Source organism: Leptopilina heterotoma, unplaced genomic scaffold (assembly GCF_015476425.1).
Source record: "Leptopilina heterotoma isolate Lh14 unplaced genomic scaffold, ASM1547642v1 Lhet_343, whole genome shotgun sequence".
Lineage (NCBI taxonomy): Eukaryota > Metazoa > Arthropoda > Insecta > Hymenoptera > Figitidae > Leptopilina > Leptopilina heterotoma.
Genome location: NW_025111029.1, coordinates 395,744 through 416,082, shown reverse-complemented (window position 1 = coordinate 416,082; position 20,339 = coordinate 395,744). Strand labels below are relative to the sequence as shown.

Genomic DNA, 20,339 nt, shown 5'->3' with positions numbered 1-20,339 from the left:
AGTTAGATTTATCAATTAATGAGGTAACAAAATTCCAAACAAAATTTGAAAAAGTTTCCTTAGATTCGCACAAGAAAGATGAGTTTATAAAGAAAATGTTACGCGATATTGTGGGGGTCGACTTTGGTGCCACTACAATTAAAGACACAGATTCATTGTGTGAAAACAACAACGTCTAATCCGTATTGAAAAAATGACTCCATTTTTATTTCTTTAAAAGGAATCTTCTAATTTTTATATTTTAGTTTTGAATTTAAAATTCAATTATTGCTTTCTTATTTTACATCTTCGTTTACTGTTTCAGTGACTAGTTGAAAAATATTGTTAAAAAAAATGTGATGTATTATTTAATGAATACCATTAGTTTTACTTCGGTTTAAAAAATTGATTATCGAATTTATATTTTTATTCAACACTGTTTTGCATTAAAAATTCAATCACCTTATAATGTTTTTGTATTTCATTTTTATATTTAAACTAAAATTGTATTTTTATAAAAAATATTTAAATATAACTGTCATTACAGTTCCAATAAATTTATATAAAAAATCAATGTATTTTTCTTTTTTTAGAATTTATTAAAATTGTGATAAAATTCTCTGCATCATAAAGAAATTCATATTTTTTGAAGGGTCCTTGGACCCTAAATATTGTTACCTTATTCTTTATAACTAAAGACCATAATATTAAAATAAGAGTTATTATGGTTCTCAATTGTCTAACAATTCTATGTTTGCAAAAAAAATTTAATGTTGGATTTTTCGGTTTCTTCTCTATTGTTGTTATTGTTAATTGTTAATTGAAAGTTTAAACCTGTAAGTAAAATATGAGTAGACTTTTCTGTTTTATATTTTCACATTTCTTGAAAATTCCGTTGTTTGTCTATAGAAAATTCATAAATTTAGTTTATCAATTAAAAAAATACAGATTTTCTGAAGTGATATTTATATATTAATTTTCAATAATGTATAAATATAAATATTATTCCAGAGGGACCTTGACAAAAGTTTATTTCCGTTTTACAGTTTCTGAATTTATACAAAATACAAAACTTAGCTGCGGATATTATGACTTTTTCGACTATATTTTCAAAAAAAAAAAGATTTTTTTCGATTTATTTTAAAAAATTGTGACTTTTTCTACTTTTTTTTACAATAATTTCAACAAAATACCATATTTTTAGTATAATTTGCAACTTATTTCGATTTTTCTAATTAAATTTTCGAAATATACAATTACCCAGTGAGAAATTTCTCACCGGACCAATATCGGTCCAATATTGGGAGCCAAGAGACCGATCATCGGTCCAATAAAGGCTCCCAATATTGGACCAATATGGGCTGATGCTTGGGATGTAACGGCATCGCCAATCATCGGTTGTTAATATTGGTCGAATATTGGCCGAATATTGGCAACCAAGAGAAAAAATTTTTTTAAATAAATTTTTTTTAATTAAATAATAATAATAAAAAATTAATGTTTATAATTTTTGTTTAATATATTTATTTGTTTAATTATTTATTTTTAATAATTCATGTAAATAATAAATAATTTATTATTTATAAATTATAATTATTTAAAAATGCAGCAGCTATTAGAAAATAGCATTCTGCAAAAAAAATTCTATCATTGAAAAATCAATGATAGGCGAGAGAAATCCGCGTCTTTAAATAGATTCGCAGATGATAGACAAGAGATATCCGCGTCATTAAACGGATTCGCAGATATACTCTGGTCTCGCGACGAATCTCTCGATACTTATATACACTGGAGTCGCCGTGTCAGTTGCGAGAACGGTTACAGCGTCCCTCTTGCGGCGGAGATAAGAATTGTCACGTAAACTGCTAAATCGCTTTACCGACCGCCTTATTATACCCGCAGTTTACGTGACAATTCTTATCTCCGCCGAAAGAGGGACGCTGTAACCGTTCTCGCAACTGACACGGCGACTCCAGTGTATATAAGTATCGAGAGATTCGTCGCGAGACCAGAGTATATCTGCGAATCCGTTTAATGACGCGGATATCTCTTGTCTATCATCTGCGAATCTATTTAAAGACGCGGATTTCTCTCACCTATCATTGATTTTTCAATGATAGAATTTTTTTGCAGAATGCTATTTTCTAATAGCTGCTGCATTTTTAAATAATTATTATTTATAAATAATATATTATTTATATAAATTATTAAAAATAAATAATTAAATAAATATAATAAACAAAAATTATAAACATTAATTTATTATTATTATTATTTAATTAAAAAAATTTATTTAAAATTTTTTTTTTCTCTTGGTTGCCAATATTCGGCCAATATTGGACCAATATTAACAACCGATGATTGGCGATGCCGTTACATCCCAAGCATCAGCCCATATTGGTCCAATATTGGGAGTCAATCGGCACCCAGCACGGCAACCAATATTGGACCGATATTGGACCGTTTAAAGTCTATTGGCAATTTCTCACTGGGTAAAACGATTTTGTAAAATTTTATTGAAAACAATTGATTTTTTTCGAGTATTTAAATGATTTAAATAAAATTTTTGAAAATCAAATTTTGAAGAATTTTAATTGCAAAATTTGAAAATAATTAAATACATTATTCTTCTAAACTGTAATTACTTTTTATAAATAATTAAAGACGAAACAAAAACTAATTGCACACAAAATTTAAATTTTTCGATGCGTAGGTTATGTTTGTAATTTTTTGTATGAAATTACACAAAGCGGATTAACTCTCAATATAAATAATCAATATTAAAATCTTCATGACAATCAAAATAATTAATAAAAATTAAATTTAGTTTTTAAAAAATTAAATAAAAACGTTTAATTGAGGTAAAAATAACACAAAATATAACCTTACAGCGATTTTTTTCTAAGGTACTTTTCTTCGGAGTGTTTCATAAATAATCTCACAAATTTTAACTTAAATTTAAATTATTTAAAAAATTAAACATTAATAATTAACTTGAAAGATTTTATATTTTTTGTTGTAAGATGTAAGTAGCTAAAGATTTATCAAAACAATTTAAATTTTGGGTCTGGATTTTTTTAAAAATGGTCTGGAAAACTTGGATGTCATGGAATTTTAAAAATCTGTGTTTTGTGGCAATTCTGAAACTATTTCTGACTTTATAATTTTGCATTTTCATATAATATAATTAAGAACTTTGGTTATAAATAATAAGAGAGAACAATTTTTCTTCTTAAATTTACTGTTGTTATTTATTTTCAGATTTCGAAAAACCAGTTGACTTACCGTTTTACCCAAAAGATGCCTATTTATTCAAAGAGTGCCAGATGCTTTCCGAATGAATGCTACATTTGCAAATCGAGAGAAAATTTAATAAGATGCGAATGTAATATGATTTCCTACTGTTCTGAGGATCATCGACAACAACATCAATCAACACACAAAGATTTTTGCACAGCAATAAAAGAATTGCTAAAAATAAGAAAAATCACTCACATTTATGAAGAGCTTATTTATATATTTGATCTCGAATGGGATACAAAAAGAGAAGTAATCCGGAATGAAATCATAAAGAAACTGGCAAGAACTATCAGTCCACTGGAATCTGTAATGTTGGAATGTCCACGAATTTGTTTCGTTTGTCACAAAACAAAACAAGAGGACTTAATTAATTGTCCACATTGCCCAGTAGCGACCTTTTGCAAGAAACATAAACATGATGAATTTCATGATAAGAATTGTAAAGTAATGAGCACATATTTAAAAATATTAACAACGGCTGATGAATTAAATACTAATTTAGATTTTCTATCCTTTGCCTTTCCATTTGTCAAAGAGAAAACTACATTTATGGGTATTGACGCTCTTACAAAAATATTCGATTTTGATGACAGGGACGAGAATAGTTTAAAATCGAGATTAACTAAAATGAATCTCATTGATTTTATTGACATTTCTGCAAAAATTCATAATTCTTTACAAGAAATACACGAAACAATTCCAGAGGAATTGACAATTCACATCGATGCCCTTTCTTATGAACACTCAATCACAAAAGAAAATTATTGGGAATTTCTCTTGCATCTCAATCCGCAGATGAAAAAGTTAAAAATTGTCATCACTGCAATTCAAAATCGGGACAATTTAGAGACGTCTCTTTGTGAACATTGCATTTCGAACGAAAAAGAACTAACTGTTGAATATTTGTCAAAATCTTACGACGATTACATGCTGGATGAAAATTATCAAAAACCGAACCTTCTGTTTTACGTGAAAATCGTCAATGAATGTAATTTCGAAAGATTAAACTGGAGTAAACTTGATTTTCCCATTATGTTGCGATTTGAATCAAATTCTAATTTTTGTAAAACACAACATTTTCTCTCGTTTTCAAGAGTAAAGTTTCGATTTATTTATGCAGGTCAAATAAGAGCACCATTCAGTACATTATCCTCAATTAAAAATAAAGACTTCTTTATAATTTTGCAATCAAAGGAGAACAAAGTACTTGAAAAAACTAATGTTGCAGTAACGGACGAAATCTGCGTGGAAAAAATGGGACAAACACGACTGAAAATGTTTTAGTTAAAAATATTGATTCCATTCTCAACTGTGCTGAAAATATAATTACAGATACTGTAGAAGATGCTTCGAAAATTACTCCGTTGGAAGTTCGTACGTCAAATGATGAACAAATAAAGGAACAAGAATCCGAGGATAAAACACTTTCTCCATCGTCATCATCAGTTTGTTCTTTTGTAATTATTTCAGAACCCGGAGCAGAGGTGAAAGAAAGAAAAGAAGAGGAAGTCGAAAAAAATACTGTGATTGAGAATTCCAAACCTGAAGAAAATGATAATTGTTCAAAATCAATCGACAACGAAGCTTCAGATACAGAAGACGTCGAACAGAAGAATGACGAAAAAAGTAATGTGGAAATAGAAAAGCGCGAAGCAGAAGAAAAAAATGAGAAACAACTTTGTGCCAATTTGGAAAATGTCGAAAATTCTCAAAATAATCTTTCCCAATCGTTTCTAATCGATCACATTTCATATCTTAATAATGAAATCGATGAGTTACGAAAACGATTAAATGCATCTGTCGAGGAGGTGGCAAGACAACAAATAAAATATGAACAAGTTCTTTCAACTCAACTTCGTTTAGACGAAGAGAATAAATTAATGAGGAAAGTTTTATGTAATATTGTGAATACAACTGCTGATATTGATTCAGTACTTAAGAATAAGTCTTAAAATCACCAAAAAGATAAATACTTTTTTGTTATTTTTATTAGAAACAATATTCATACATTCGTTTTGTCTTGAATTTAAAATTCAATTATTATTTTCTACTTATATTTATATTTCTTAACTGATTTTATAATTTCAAAAACTGTTAAAACAATCTAATTGTTATTTATTGTCACATTACTAAAATATTTTAAACAAACTTTTAATAAGCGTTTGATTTACTAATCTTAATGAGCCAATGTACAAAACACTGAATTAAAGCTTCAAGCTTAGTTAACGATGTAATCGCAATATACATATTATACATCCATAAATTTTAACTCTTCATAATTAATGTAGAAATGTTAATAATAATTAATATTAAAGATTAAACTACTTTTCAACACCTTCATGGAAATAAATCTTTAAATTACAATTTCTTCATCGCAGAACAAAAAAATACATAAATTATTCAACAAAACTGATTTTTGCGTTATTTGTCATAAAATTACATTTTAGGAACAAGCGGCTGAAAATTTTCGCAAATCTACAATAGAGAGATACTGGAGAATGTGACGAATGTCAGAAGTAGAAATTCGAATTTTGTAACATTTTTCAACTAGACGATACATTAATGTCGTGCTCTCATTGATGAAATTTCTTCTTCTTTCGGCCATTTCGACACTTGTCTTCAAAAAATCAGCATATGCAGGAAATTTTATTTGTGAAGATTTTATTCCAATGAGAAAATCATCGTTATTTGCGTATATAGCAACATTATCAATTGATTTCGTTAATACATCATAGAAAGTGAAATTTAAATTTTTATTAACTTTCGTACTTTTCATGACAATTTTCTCCAGTTCACAATTATTTTGCCAATCAATAAGATCATCAATTAATTCATATTCTTCATACTCAGTTAGATCACAATCTTTGTTCAATAATACTAAACGACATACTAGTAATTTTAATAAATCTATTTTATTCTTCTTCTCCACGTCATTGTCGTCATCTTCATCGCAAGAATCAATAATTTCCGTAATTGTATGTAAAAGATTACTAACGTTTTTCGAGTAATTAATTAAGAGCAATTGGCACTTGTTATTTTTATTCCGAGTGTTTATTTCTATATCAAAGCATGATTTTGAATCATTAAATTCCATCATAAGTTGAAACAACTCTGGTGGGTAAAGAGATGAATCACTTTCTTCAAATAAAAATGTCTCAGAAAAATCTTTAACTTCCTCTTCACTTAGATAATTAGTTATGCATCTAATAATTTCAGGTCGAAATATAAAATCACCTACAGTCGATATTAGTTCTCTTGACACTGGCTTTGAGTTATTGATACTTGGTGAAACTCTTATTTTAGATGCGTAATAAAATAAATCTTCATAAGTTTTACTATTCGAATATTGGATTAACATATCCGTCACTTTTACCAATCCATCAAACACTAAAGGAGTTACAGGTATGGGACAATACGAGCCTGAATGAACCTCCAAAGCCGCTTTCAACGGTGATTCATTAAATTTAGAGGTTATAGAGGGATCAGCACCATGATTTAGAAGAAATCTAACTACAGCTGGCTGCGCTGAAGTTGCTGCGAAGTGTAAAGGAGTGAGACCATGATCAGTTTGTAAATTAACATCAGCTCCTGCTTTCAAGAGCAGTTTCACTAGTCTCGGGTGCTCGAATGTTGCTGCAAGGTGAAGAGGACTTATACATTTAAACAGACTGCCAGTGACAGGATAACGAGCGTTTAGAAGAATTTCTAATATTTCTTCACTGCCACTTTCAACGGCAGTGTAAACGGCTAATTTTTTGGCGAAAGTGTTCGATTCATATGCGTTTAATGGTTCATTTACCATTGCTTTGACAGTCTCCACTTGGCCCGTTCGAATAGAAAAATGAAGCTGCTTCTCTTTATAATACGTTTTTGCACTAAGTTTCGACAACCTTGTTACTAAATATTTCCACATGTCATGACGACACAAATTAAATGTAGCATTAAATACGTCATCTAAGTTTTTTACTTTAATACCAATATCGACTAAACATTTTAAAGTATCCAAACTGCCTTGGTGAATAAGTGATCTAAATAAGCCTAGTTTATCTTCCTTAACTGTTGCGATGCTTTTTACACCATTCTTCACGAGATATTTAAGAATATCCAAACGACCAGATGACACTGCAAGTTTAAGAGAAGATTCCAAATAACTGCGATCATCATTTGGAACATCGACTGTGCTACATCCGTTCGCAATGAGCAGCTTTACCATTTCAAAATTTCCTCTCCTAACTGCGTTACAAAGCGGTTCCATATTTTTTAAATCGTTCTCACTTAAAACCGCACCATGTTTAAAAAGAACTTGTGCTACCTGAACGTTTCCTTTCGCCAATGCAACATCAAGTGGCGTTTTTCCCTTACTATCTTTCACTCCAATAGAAGCGTCATTGTCTATAAGTGTCTTTGCGAATTCAGGGCGATTATGCAAAGCTGCAAAGTGAAGTGGTCTCTCATCCTTGAGATTTCTTGCGTTCAAGTTACTATCTTCTAAAAGAAGATTGAATGCCTCAGGCTGGTTTTCGCTTATCGCCAAATGCAGCAGTGTATTACCATCCCCGTCTCGCTTAGTGATGAACATTTTTGCAATCTCTAAATGTCCTCTTGCAGTCGCCACATGCAGCAACGTCCTGCCACGAATCGTTTCCGTCGCCGAATACTTCTCGAGCAGAGAATGAACTCGACTCAATTCTCCATTGTGGACTGCGAGAAACAATTCATTGTAGTCAGAAGTATCGCCGTAACCATTTGAACTAGCCATGGCACCGAATTGAAGAATTAGATCCAAATACACTTTACTGAAGCTTTGATAGTGATCTATACACTCCCGAATAGGAGAAACAGCTCCAATTAAATATTCTGTAACAAAAATAAGAAAGTTTGTATCACTTATTTAAATAAATCCTCTTTGCTTCCTTAAAGAGGAAGGGTTCAGTACTAAAAAAATAATGATGAATCTGATAAAATTCATAAATTTTTTCATTTTGTCTGCGACATAATTTTATAGAATGGCTTTGATTATTTTGAAAACTCCGACACTTCATATTTTAATATTTAATAAAATACTACTAACTAACTAACAATCTAACTACCAATCTAACTAACTAGCTTAGTTACTAACTTACTAACTTAGTGAGTTAGTTATTAAGTTAGTAAGATAGTAATGGTTGTTAGTTAGGTAGTTAGTAATTGTTGACTTGGTTTAAATTTGCATTAAATTTCATGCATAGTAAAAATATAACATCAATATGATTTTGTTTAATTTGTATGTTGTTAATTTAATCTGCGTGTATCTTTTGATTTCCTATTCTATCGCTTTTCGTTCATTGCAGTCGAAAATATTAAACTTCTAAAATTCTGAAATTTAAAAAATAAGATTTATGTAGAACTTGAAAATATATACTAAATGAATGTATTTAATATGCAATTACAAATGGGAGTCCCGGAGCAAAGTATATTAAAATATTAAAATCGCGTATATAAATGATAAAACTAAAAATACTGTATTATTTAATAAAGTATTTTATAAAAAGCATTATTACTTACAGGTTGTCATAAGTGAATATAAAAATAAAGAACTCACTGAGGGATGAAAAAGCTGATTTTTTATTCAATGTCACATTATTAAAATATTTTAAACAAACTTTTAAAAAGCGTTCAATTTGTTAATGTTAATGTGTCGACGTACAAAACATTGTTTTAAAGCGTAAAGCTTAGTTTACCGTGTAATCTCAATATACGTCTATAAATTTAAACTCTAAAATTAATGTTATATTAATAATTATTTATAAAATTTAAACCATATTCTATAACATTGATGAGAAGGAATCCTTAAATGAAAATTTCTTCATCGTAGAAGGAAAATTCACAACAAATTATACATAAAAACTGATCTTTGTCTTAAATGTATTAAAATTACATTTTAGCAAAAAGCTGCTGAAAATCTTCTCAAATCTACAATTGACAGATATTTGAAAATCCCATTGATTTCAGCTGTAGAAATTCGAATTCTATGACGGTTTTGAACCAAATTTAACATTAAATTAACACAGTCGTTGATGAAATTTCTTCTTCTTTCTGCTATTTCGGCATTTACCTTCAAAAAATCAGCATATATCGGAAATTTTGTTAGAGAAGATTCGATTGCTTTTAAAAAATCATTATTGCTCGCGTACATTGCAACTTCATTTGTTGATTTCGTTAATACGTCGTAGAAAGTAACGATCATATTTTCATTAATTTTCGTGTTTTTCATGTCCACCTCCTCTTTCAAGCACTTTTCTCGCCAATCATTAAGATCATTCTCTAAACAAAATTCAATAAAAGGTAGATAACAATTAGTAGTCAACAAAACTAATCGTGAGACTATCAACTTTAAAAAAACTATTTGACCATCTATTTCGAACTCTTTGTATATGTTACCATCCTTATACAAGATAATGTGCTTTGCAGTATATAAAAGATTATCAATGTTTCTAGAGTAACTAGTTAGGAGCACTTGGCACTTGTACTTATTCTCCACATCATCTATTCTGATATGAAAACACCAGTTGAAATCATTATATTCCATCAGAAGGTGAAACAATGCCGGTGTCTGTTCTACTGGAAACGACTTATTTACCACTATTTCAGAAATATATTCAATTAATTCATCACTTAGATAATTAAATAGGCATCTAATGATTTCAGGACGAAATTCAGAATCACATGGGTCCGATATTATTTCCTTTGATTCCAGATTTGAATTATTGTTATTTGAAACTCTTATTCTAATTGCATATGGAAGTAAGCCTTTACCATTTTCAGTTTTTGAACACCGAATTAGCGTCTCCGTCACTTTCACCAAACTCTCAAAAACTAATGGAGAAATTGGTTTGAAAGAAACTATGGACGAATATAACTTCAAAGCCGCTTGCAACGGTGATTCACTGGATTTAGAGGGTTTAGAGGGATCAGCACCATTTTCAAGGAGGAATTTCACTACAGCTGGCTGTGCTGCACATGCTGCGAAATATAATGGAGTGAGACCATCTTCAGTTTGTAAATTAACATCAGCTCCAGCTTCCAATAGCAGTTTCACTAGTCTCGGGTGTTCGAATGTTGCTGCAACGTGTAAAGCACTTGTTTTCTTAAATAAACTATCAACAGGATAATGAGCTTTCAAAAGGATTTCTAGTATTTCATCATTGCCACTTTCAGCAGCAATGTAAACAGCCAATTGTCTATCGAAAGCGTTCAATTTATATTTATTTCTTGGTTCGTTTACGATTGTTGTAACAGATTCCACTTGGCCCATTCGAATAGAAAAATGAATCTGCTTCTCTTTATAATAGGTTTTTGCATTAATTTTCGAGAAACATTTTAATAAATACTGCCACACGTCATGGATATTTATATACATTGAAGTATAAAATACAGAATCTGCCGCTTTCGTCTTAAAACCAAGATCGACTAAACATTTTAAAGTAGCCAAATTACCGTAGCCCGAAGCAATTGCTGTAAATAAGTGTAATTTATCCTGATTAACTGTTGCGCTGCTTTTTACCCCATTCTTCATGAGATATTCTAGAATGTCCAAACGATCGGACGATACTGCGAATTTAAGAGAAGATTCGATATAACTGGCATCATCTTTTGGAACATCGACTTTGTTACATCCATTCGCCATGAGCAGTTTTACCATTTCCAAATTTCCTTTTCTAACTGCGGAACGAAGAGGTCCCATGTATTTCAAATCGTAGTCACTTAAAACAGCACCATGTTTAAACAAAACTTCTGCTACTTTAACGTTTTCTACCTCCAAGGCGACATCAAGTGGCGTTCGTGAACAAAGGTCGATAACGTTAACAATGGCGCCATTATCTATAAGTGTCTTTGCGAATTCAGGGCGGTTATGCAAAGCTGCATAGTGAAGTGATGTTTCACCATTTTGATTTCTTGCGTTCAGGTTACTCTCCTCTAAAAGAAGATTGAATGTCTCAGGCTGATTTTCCCTTATCGCCAAATGCAGAGGTGTATCTCTAATTCTGTCTCCAGAAGTGTCGTTGCAATCATTTGCAAGGTCCATGGTAGCAAATAGAAGATTAAGATTCGAAGATATTTTTCTGTCACTTTGGCGGTGATTTGCAATCTCAAATAGGAAGCACTGCTCCACTTAAATATTCTATAACAAAAATTTGGAAACTGTAGCCTCAATGTACCCAAAAATGTAAAAACATGAAATTTAGGGTTTAAGGTGGTGAAAAAGTTTGGATAACAGAGGTTCAGATAATTGAGGTACAACTGCATAGTAATTATATTTTAGAAAGAAATAACTTTTCCCATTGGCTTTTCTAAATGTTATAATTCTCACATTATTAGTGAGGTACTTTCATCATTAACATCTGCATTTGCTTTAGTTATTGAAGGTAGGTATGAAATTTTTGTGTTAATAACTTGTTACTATTTTATTTACATTTTTTATTTATTACAAAATATCAATTTATTGGTGGAAATTTTGATATTAAAATAGTGAATTATAAAACAATAATCATTTTATAAATTATCCTTCATTACACAGGCACAAAAAAAATAAAAGTTGAAAAATAAAATACATGTCTTATAGTATTTTTGCTCGCTGAAAACAAATATGAAGTCAGAAGTGCTCCATAACCCTGTTTTTTCTAAATCGAAAAAACTATCCTTATATAGGTATAAAAATTCAAAGTTTAGAGTAAAAAATTGAAATAAAAGATTTTTTTTTCAAAGGCGAACAATATATTTATATATAATACTTCTCTTACAACTGAAAAACACCCGAATTTTTTGTTAAAATTAAAGAAGAATATTCTTAAGAGAGTGAAAATCAGACTATAAATTATATATTAAATAAAAATTTAAACGTCATTTTTCTTTATAATAATATCATAGATTTGAAAATATTTTGTAAATTGATCTTAAACATACAGTAGAGACCACATTATCTATTTCCATATTGAATGCACGCGCTTTAATTATGGCGCGCAACATAACCTCTAATTACGCTTTTGATATATTTTTTATTGCTTTAATTTGTTTAAATAATTAATTTTAATAAAGTTTTTATTGTTTTATTATCTAAATAGCACGAACTTTTAGTTTAATAAGTTTTAAATTTATACAAGACTAATTTCGTCTTTCAACTTTCAGTTTTCAATTTCTTTCAAGAGAATCATCTGTTTACATTTATATTTGTTTCAATTCTAAGCCAAAATTGAACACATTTGAATTTTGATAAGTTGATATCATCTTAATTCTTTATAATTAAATTTAATTCTAAATATTTATTCACATGCATTTAAAATGTGTTGTGTAAAAATGTCAAAAAAATACTACGGATCAAGCTTTTGTGACATTGTTAACATTACTTATTTATTATCAAAATCTATTTATAGAAACTGAGATATAAATTATAAATATATAAAAACTGATATATATTTATTATATAATAAATACATAATTAAATTAGTTTCTATTAAAAATACTAACCATGATTAATGCAATATCAACATTATCGCTTTTATAAACTCGACGATTTTCCGTGACGAGACATTAAACGAATGATGGCATTTTACAATGTTTGGATTACAGAAACCAAGACTTTTTAACTTGTACTTATTTTATATAAGTATCTAATTACAATTTATATCATTTGAATTGTAAATCAAGAGGCAGTTCTTCTTCTTCTTCTTAAATGACTTGAGGCTTAGCCAACTGTCAGAACAAACAAGAGGCAGTTGAAAACATGAAAACATTTAAATAACTAGGGTTGTGAGTGATGAAACGTTTCATTGAAACAATGAAACTTTCATTTGAAAGTTTCAATGTTTCATAAGCGAAAGTTTCATTAATTTCATAAAACATTGAAGAACCAATAATTAAGCTTTATTTGCACATGCGCAGTTGTCAGTTCAGGTTAGATAATCTCTAGAAATTTTAGGTTAGCTCGAAACAATTTAATGAAAATTTTTTGTTTACATCCGAAAACACGAGAGTAGTTATGTTAATATTAACTAAAAATTACCTAAAATATTACCTCTAACGAGTGACTTAAAATTAAATTATTAATATATTTTTTAATTATTTATTTTATTTATAAAAATTAAAGAAAGATATTAAAGTAAATAATAATACTTCATGTTTTTGTCGATAATAATATGCGTTAATTATTATACTTTCTTGCATTGAATTTGAAATTTCCCGCTTAAAACTTGAAACTTTGAAATGTTTCATGAAGCATTGAAACTTTCATGAAACATTTCATTTTCCAAAGTTTCATGAAACTTTACAACCCTAAACCGCAATAGAATGGAAACTTCAGCTGTGGTAACAAAACGGGCTGCGCATGCGCAGATTTCAAAATAAAGCTGTTTTTTTTTACAAGTATGTGAAGTATGTTTACAATGCCTAAAGGTGCATTTGCACCTCGGTCAGACGAAAAAATATGGCGACAAATATCGAACTCGCGTTCCAAGAAGACTATGGCTGTTTTCGAGGTTCACGCTGTCAGCGCTGAGAAAATAAAAAACGTGGTTGGTTGGGTTAGGGGAAAGGTGAATTTTGATTGGCTAAAATATAAATTACCAGATTTGGAGCTATAATTTGATGCTGATTTCAATATGACACAGCGTGAAAACCGAGCATGAAATCTAGTAATTTAGATTTTAGCCAATCAAAATTCACCTTTCCCCTAACCCAACCAACCACGTTTTCTATTTTCTCAGCGCTGACAGCGTGAACCTCGAAAACAGCCATAGTCTTCTTGTCGCGTTCACACCAGTCACAGCCAGATTGCAGTTATATTTGTGTTTCTGTGTTAAGGCCTAAGCACAACTGAGTTGGGTGCGGGAGACGGTTACGGGATATGTAAGATACATACATTTTGAGGTTAGGAAGCCCATATCCCGAAGTCGTCTCCCGTACCCGACTCAGTTGTGCTTAGGGCTTTAAGTAATTTCAGTAATTTATTCCATGTTGAAAGGTCTACTGTCATTCATTGTCAATGTCAGTGAATTTCGTTACTTTATTAATAAAATTGTAATTGTTATTAATAAATAATAAACAGTAAGTAAGATATGCACATAAAACTTAATTTGATGGTTTTAATATATTTTAAAACAAAAAATAATTGCTCAGAAAAATTAAACTTTTGCTAAAGAGAAAATTATCAAATCTCAATACGAAAAAATTTTGAATTTTAAGTACAAAAAAAATTTCTAAATAAATTATTATTTATTTATTTTTTTGTCATTTTAGGCCACGAAACCCTATATGATGTATAGGCGCATTGCGCCTGCTTCTCTGACTGCTTCTTAAGTTAACCTTAAATTCTTCTTAGAAATGAAATTTTTATTTACTTTTATCATTCTTATTGAATTTAGAATGAAAAAATTCGTAAAAGTGTAGAAAAAAACTAAAAAAAAAACTTTTGCTCCCTTCGTCGCACAAACGCAAGCTAAAACTGTCAGATTGAATAATTAAACATAAGGTATACTAAACATGGTTGTTTTAAATTTGTAAACAACACTTTTTCCAATTTCGCCATTTCGGAAATATTGAGAGGGGTCCGGTTTGCCCCACTCTCCCCTAAAATATTGTAAATGTAGTTTTAAAAACCTGGAAAAACTCCGTTTTTTAACCTGGAAAACCTGGAAAAGTCAGGGAATTTGAAATGAGGAAAAGCGTGGTAAAAAATTGTATTGCAAATAATTGAATTGTATAGGAAAATTTTATTAAAATTGCAATTTTATTAACTAAATCTTGTAAAGAATTTTGTTCAATTCTCTGAATATATTTGGATTCTTTCGAGAAACTTCATTAAAAAATAAAAAATTGGTAAGTAAGTAATTAGATTCCTGTGAAATTTTTATTAAAATTTTGTGTAAATAATTGAATTATTTTGGAAAATTTTATTAAAATAGTAAATATTAAAAATAATTGAAATGAGGAAAATTTATTAAAATAATTCAATTGAGGCTAATTGAGCTAATACCAGTCGGGTAGCAGTGAGTGGCCCAGAGGCGCTCACTGCCCACTGACTGGCAGTTTCGCGTTCCTCCGAGCGTCGGGCGAGATATTGGATCCAAGGCCTCAATTCTTGTCAAGAATTTTATTAAATTTTTTGAAAATCATTGAATTTCAGAGAAGAATTTTATTATTTATAAAGATAATTGAAATTTTGATGAGTAATTTTTTTAATTTTTGAACATAAAAAGAAACTATTGTCAGAAATAGAAAAAATTGAAGTGTTTGTTTAACTTTGAGGGTAGAAGAAAATAATTAAATTTTACAAGATTGTGAAAATTTTTGTTTTATAAAAGTACAAATAAACAAAATTCTTTATTTTAGAAATATAGACAATAAAATTCGTCTATTAATAAATTTATTGAGTTGAAAAAATTATTTTTAATAGTAGGGGGAAAAACTGATAACAGTTTGTGAGTAATAAAAAATTGTAATATTTGAAGAGATAAATGTACAGTAACTAGCTGTAATATTATTATGACTATATGTATACTAGAAAACTTGTAATTTGAAAAATAGAAAAGTTGATTTTAAAAAAAAAGTATAAGGTACCGAGAATTATTCATTAGATAAATTTTATTTAGCCGCAAGAGTAAAATAAATTAGCCTTTTCTTTATTGATTTGATTTTTAGATATTTTTTATTGATTCTTGTCTAACAAAATTGCATTAGATTCTTTAGATAAAGATAATTTTTTCAAAATTTATCCAAAGGTATACATTATATTTACGGAGATTGTCAATTTGTTGCTTCCCAAAAATCACATCTCTCCCTTAAAGGATTCATTGGTGACCCAATTTTACAGTTAAATGTTTCTGCAAATTCCTTCATATTCTGTAAAGTTCCAATGACTCTTATCATGGCTGGTGAATGAGTTTGGCTGGAATATGGAACTTTTCTACTTTCACAAAATCTCTGTCAACATTTTTAAAACAATTTTTATAAATGTATTTATTTCTACTTATACAAGTATATTAATTTATATACTAATATAATAGTTTTTATTATATTGCAAGTAGAAAACATTTTAGTTTTATAAAAAAAATACTTTATAGCGACTTTCAATTAGTGTTTTAACGACATTAAATTTAAAATTATATTCTAAACTGTTTTCTTTTTTGAAGAGTAGAAAATTGATATTCACATTCGCAAAGGCTATGAAAAATAGTTTGTTTGCATCGATACGATAGAGATATCCTAATTTCTGAGTTTCTTCATCTGGAAATACCTCAAAATATCGTCTCATTGCTTTAAATGCCAATTTCAGTCCTTGTGTATCAGCATAATTTTCTTTTGCTGTCATTCCACCAGTACCCTGTTTAAAAAAATTATTAAAATGGATAGGATTTGATAGAATTTTCTTCCTTCACTCCTTGAAATTCGAATCCAATTTAATCAAATATTGAAAAACCAATCCACTTCTATCCAAAGTAGAAAATTAAATCCATTCCTATCCCAGTAAGAAGTAAGGAATTGAGAAGAATTGGACATTTTTAACTTTTTACAGAAAATGTTAAATTATCAATTTTCTTGAATTCCGTTTCTGTCCAATTCCTATGTATTCCTTTTTGAGGCAAAGATTTCTTGAAAGTGAATTCCAATCAATTCTGTTTTAATATTTCTTTAATTTTTGAATTTTTGTGAATTCCGAAATACTGTGTGATACTCGGTAAGTTCAATTCCTGTCTATTCCGTTTTAATATTTTTAAATTTTTTAATTCCTTTGAAGTTTGCAACACTTTGAGATAAGTGCTTCTGAAATTCGGTAGTCATAGTACAGTTTAAATAGCTGAGCGGACAAGCTGTTTGTCTCCGACAATGAAGCTTATTGAGGGTTCAAATCTTCGAACCGTCAAATTTTTTTTTCCGCTTAAAATATTAAAACGGTATTCAAAAGAATAAACTTAGCTTCTTTTCGGCTTCTCCAAATGAAAATGAAAAGAATTGGTCACAAACGGAATTCAAATGAATTAAAAATTTCGAATTCTTATTAATTCCTTACTTCTTACTGGGATCATAAGTTTTGATGTATTATCTATCAAAGTTAATAATATACTAAAATTCAATATTTTACTATCAAGAGTTTGGATACGAATTCTATCAAATTCTATGAGTCGAAAAATCTTATAATTCTCTATCCATGAGTTTTGATTGAATACCTATCAAATTCTTTCCAAATGAAAATCTAATATTTCTCTATCCAAGATTTGGATACAAATTCTATCAAATTCTATGAGTCGAAAATTCTTATAGTTTTCTATCCATGATTTTTGATTGAATATCTATCAAATTCTTTCCACATGAAAATCCATTATTTCTCTATCAAAAGGTTTGGATACAAATTCTATCAAATTTTATGATTATTCCCCAAATGTCATTTTACCGAACTGCACTTTTACGAATAGTCATTTTTGCGAAAAGTCATTTTTACGAATTTTCATTTTTGCGAAAAGCTATTTTTGCGAATTGGCATTTTTGCGAATCGCCATTTTTACGAATTGTCAATTATTTTCCGAAAAGTCATTTTTGCGAAAATTCCTATAGTAAACTTGTATGCATATATAGATTCACTATAGGAATTTTCGCAAAAATGACAATTCGCAAAAATGACTTTTCGGAAAATTGACAATTCGTAAAAATGGCGATTCGCAAAAATGCCAATTCGCAAAAATAGCTTTTCGCAAAAATGACAATTTGCAAAAGTGACAATTCGTAAAAATGACTTTTCGCAAAAATGGCGATTCGCAAAAATGACTTTTCGGAAAATTGACAATTCGTAAAACTGTCGATTCGCAAAAATGACAATTCGCAAAAATATCTTTTCGAAAAAATGACAATTCGCAAAAGTGACATTTCGCAAAATTGGCTTTTCGCAAAAATAAGTATTCGCAAAAGTGCAGTTCGATAAAATGACATTTCGGAAAAATGACATTTGGGGAATAATCATGCGCCCCTTTATTGTTTTGTTGTGAACTACAGATTTTCATAAAAGTTTTAACATTTTAGAAAATCAACGAAATTTTTTTAACACAGTTGAGCTGTGTTTTTTATTTTTTTATTTCGTTTAATGTTATTTTTTGCAAATATTTGCAAAAAATTACAAAGCGGTCAAATGACATTTGAGCAAAAATTTATTAAATATTTAATTAATATTTTTAACATAATAGCATATATTGCAAATCTCTATAAATATTTTTATTTCTGCTTGTATTTTTATAGGTACTTACAAAAATTATAATATTTTACATAAACTTACGTTTTTCAAAGTTGTAGTTTATATAGACAGGTCGAAAAATATTTCTCACGTCGATTCGATAGCCGCGGTCGTTAAGCGTTTAGATATAGATAGGTCATAGGTGCGGGGTTCGATTCCCATAGGGTACAAGATTGAAATGGAAAGAAATTTTTTTCTTTCCATTTCTATCAAATTTTTCAAACAGGGTATTCTATATTCGTGTTTAGGAACAGCAACATTTTTGTTTTTAAAAAAATATTAATATTTTAAATTATAATTTAAAAAATAGTCTTTATATAGTGATGGCTTAAGGGGATGTCAAAGTCGATTCGATTTTCCCATTGAAGCTCAATGCAAAAATCCAATGCGTTCGATGCACCCAGAGAAAAAAGTTATTTATTTTAACTAAAAGTGTATATTTAAGAAAAATTTATTTGTTGCAAATAAATATTTTATTTAAAATAAATAAACTAATATTTATTTCAAATAAATGCACTAATTAATCTAAAATAAAGAAATATATTTGCAGTTTATGAAATAGTATATTTGTAGCAAATAAAAAATATATTGGATTCAAATAAATGTTTGTTTGACTTATAAGTAGACGCCTGCGCATATTGCATTGCTATAGTAAAACAATAAGATGTTTTGCTTTTAACAGTTTAACGCGTATAAGTATAAGAGGTTTATTCATCATAAATAGTTAACAAATTTAATTAATTTAAGTACAGAATTTTTCTTTTTAAGTGAAAATTTTAATTAGTACAAAGTAACAGATTTGTATGTGATTTCATTTACATTTTAGTGTCTTATTTGAGATTTTGTGAGAACAATGTGACAGTGGACTTTTACATATGAAGTGAAAAAGTAAAGTAAAATGACTAACAATAAGAAAATCTGACTTTATTTAACAAATATTCTTATAAAAATAAACATTTATTTTAATGAATATTAAAAGTTCTATTAGTGATTGTGATTGTTAAATTTATTTGAAGGTTATAAGTGAATTTTAATATTTTAGAATGCTTACAGGATTTATTAAAATGAAAAATGTTTTTTATTTGCTCTAAATATAAAATATATTTAAAGAAAATATAAAATTTTTTTCATTTAAATAAAAATGGATATTTAAACGAAATATATTAATTCAAATAAAAAATATTATTTGAGCTAAATAAAAGTTTAGTTGGTTCTGTGACAAATATCCTTTTTTATTTGTTTGAAAAAAATTTTATTTAAATCAAATAAATCATTTCTCTAGGTGTGGTCTCTAAAATTTGTAGGTTATGTGCGACCTACACTTGTCGCCCTACAAGATCGGTACTGCCTGGTTTCAATGACGTGAAATTGGTAAACAATCATTTTCGAACGAGTTTTTCTCTGCACACAAGCACTTTTTGCAAAATCTGAATCCGAATCATCGACACACCACACACCCTACTAAAAAAATAATGAGGACCCTGCTAAAAATAAAATCAGAAATAAAGAGAGAACGTCAGAAATTTTGATGTTTTGTGACTACTTTGACGATTCCTGAAGCTTTTGGTTAATTCTGACTAAAGGATTTTTTATGCTCCTGTTAAATCCTGATGTTTATGGATTGTGATTATTGAGCATTGAAATCTTTTTTTTTATTTACAGCCCTTCACCGAAATATAGCCGGTAAAAGTAAAGTACCGTTAAAACTTGAAATTTGTGCGTAGCCCTTTTTTCACAATAGAATTGCGGGTCTATTCCCTGGTTAAAAAACCGGACAGATTTCGAACTAATCTGAAATTTGTCCGAA

The 20,339-nt window shown here is 29.0% G+C and overlaps 3 protein-coding genes across 5 annotated transcripts in view; all 3 read right to left on the bottom strand.

Moving 5' to 3' along the window:
* Positions 1-5,396: 5,396 nt before the first annotated feature.
* Positions 5,397-13,899, bottom strand: LOC122505127 (ankyrin repeat and death domain-containing protein 1A-like). Its single transcript, XM_043616591.1, has 2 exons — positions 12,784-13,899; positions 5,397-8,136 (listed from the first exon to the last, which is right to left on the bottom strand). The coding sequence occupies exon 2, from the start codon at positions 8,036-8,038 to the stop codon at positions 5,723-5,725; it is 2,316 nt and encodes a 771-aa protein (XP_043472526.1). The 5' UTR covers positions 8,039-8,136; positions 12,784-13,899; the 3' UTR covers positions 5,397-5,722.
* LOC122505136 (putative ankyrin repeat protein RF_0381) lies at positions 8,044-11,732 on the bottom strand. The gene has a single exon (XM_043616601.1). The coding sequence runs from the start codon at positions 11,342-11,344 to the stop codon at positions 9,200-9,202; it is 2,145 nt and encodes a 714-aa protein (XP_043472536.1). The 5' UTR covers positions 11,345-11,732; the 3' UTR covers positions 8,044-9,199.
* Positions 13,900-15,939: 2,040 nt separating the features above from the next.
* LOC122505140 (membrane metallo-endopeptidase-like 1) overlaps positions 15,940-20,339 on the bottom strand; it is a 40,839-nt gene continuing 36,439 nt past the window's right edge. For 2 of the 3 annotated variants that reach the window (XM_043616605.1, XM_043616604.1), the window contains exons 17-18: positions 16,463-16,633; positions 15,940-16,233 (exon numbers count right to left, since the gene is read on the bottom strand). In XM_043616605.1, coding sequence (XP_043472540.1) covers positions 16,057-16,233; positions 16,463-16,633 — 348 coding nt within the window. In that variant the 3' untranslated portion in view covers positions 15,940-16,056. The remainder of the gene's footprint in view (positions 16,234-16,462; positions 16,634-20,339) is intronic. The other variant, XM_043616606.1, reaches the window with a different exon arrangement.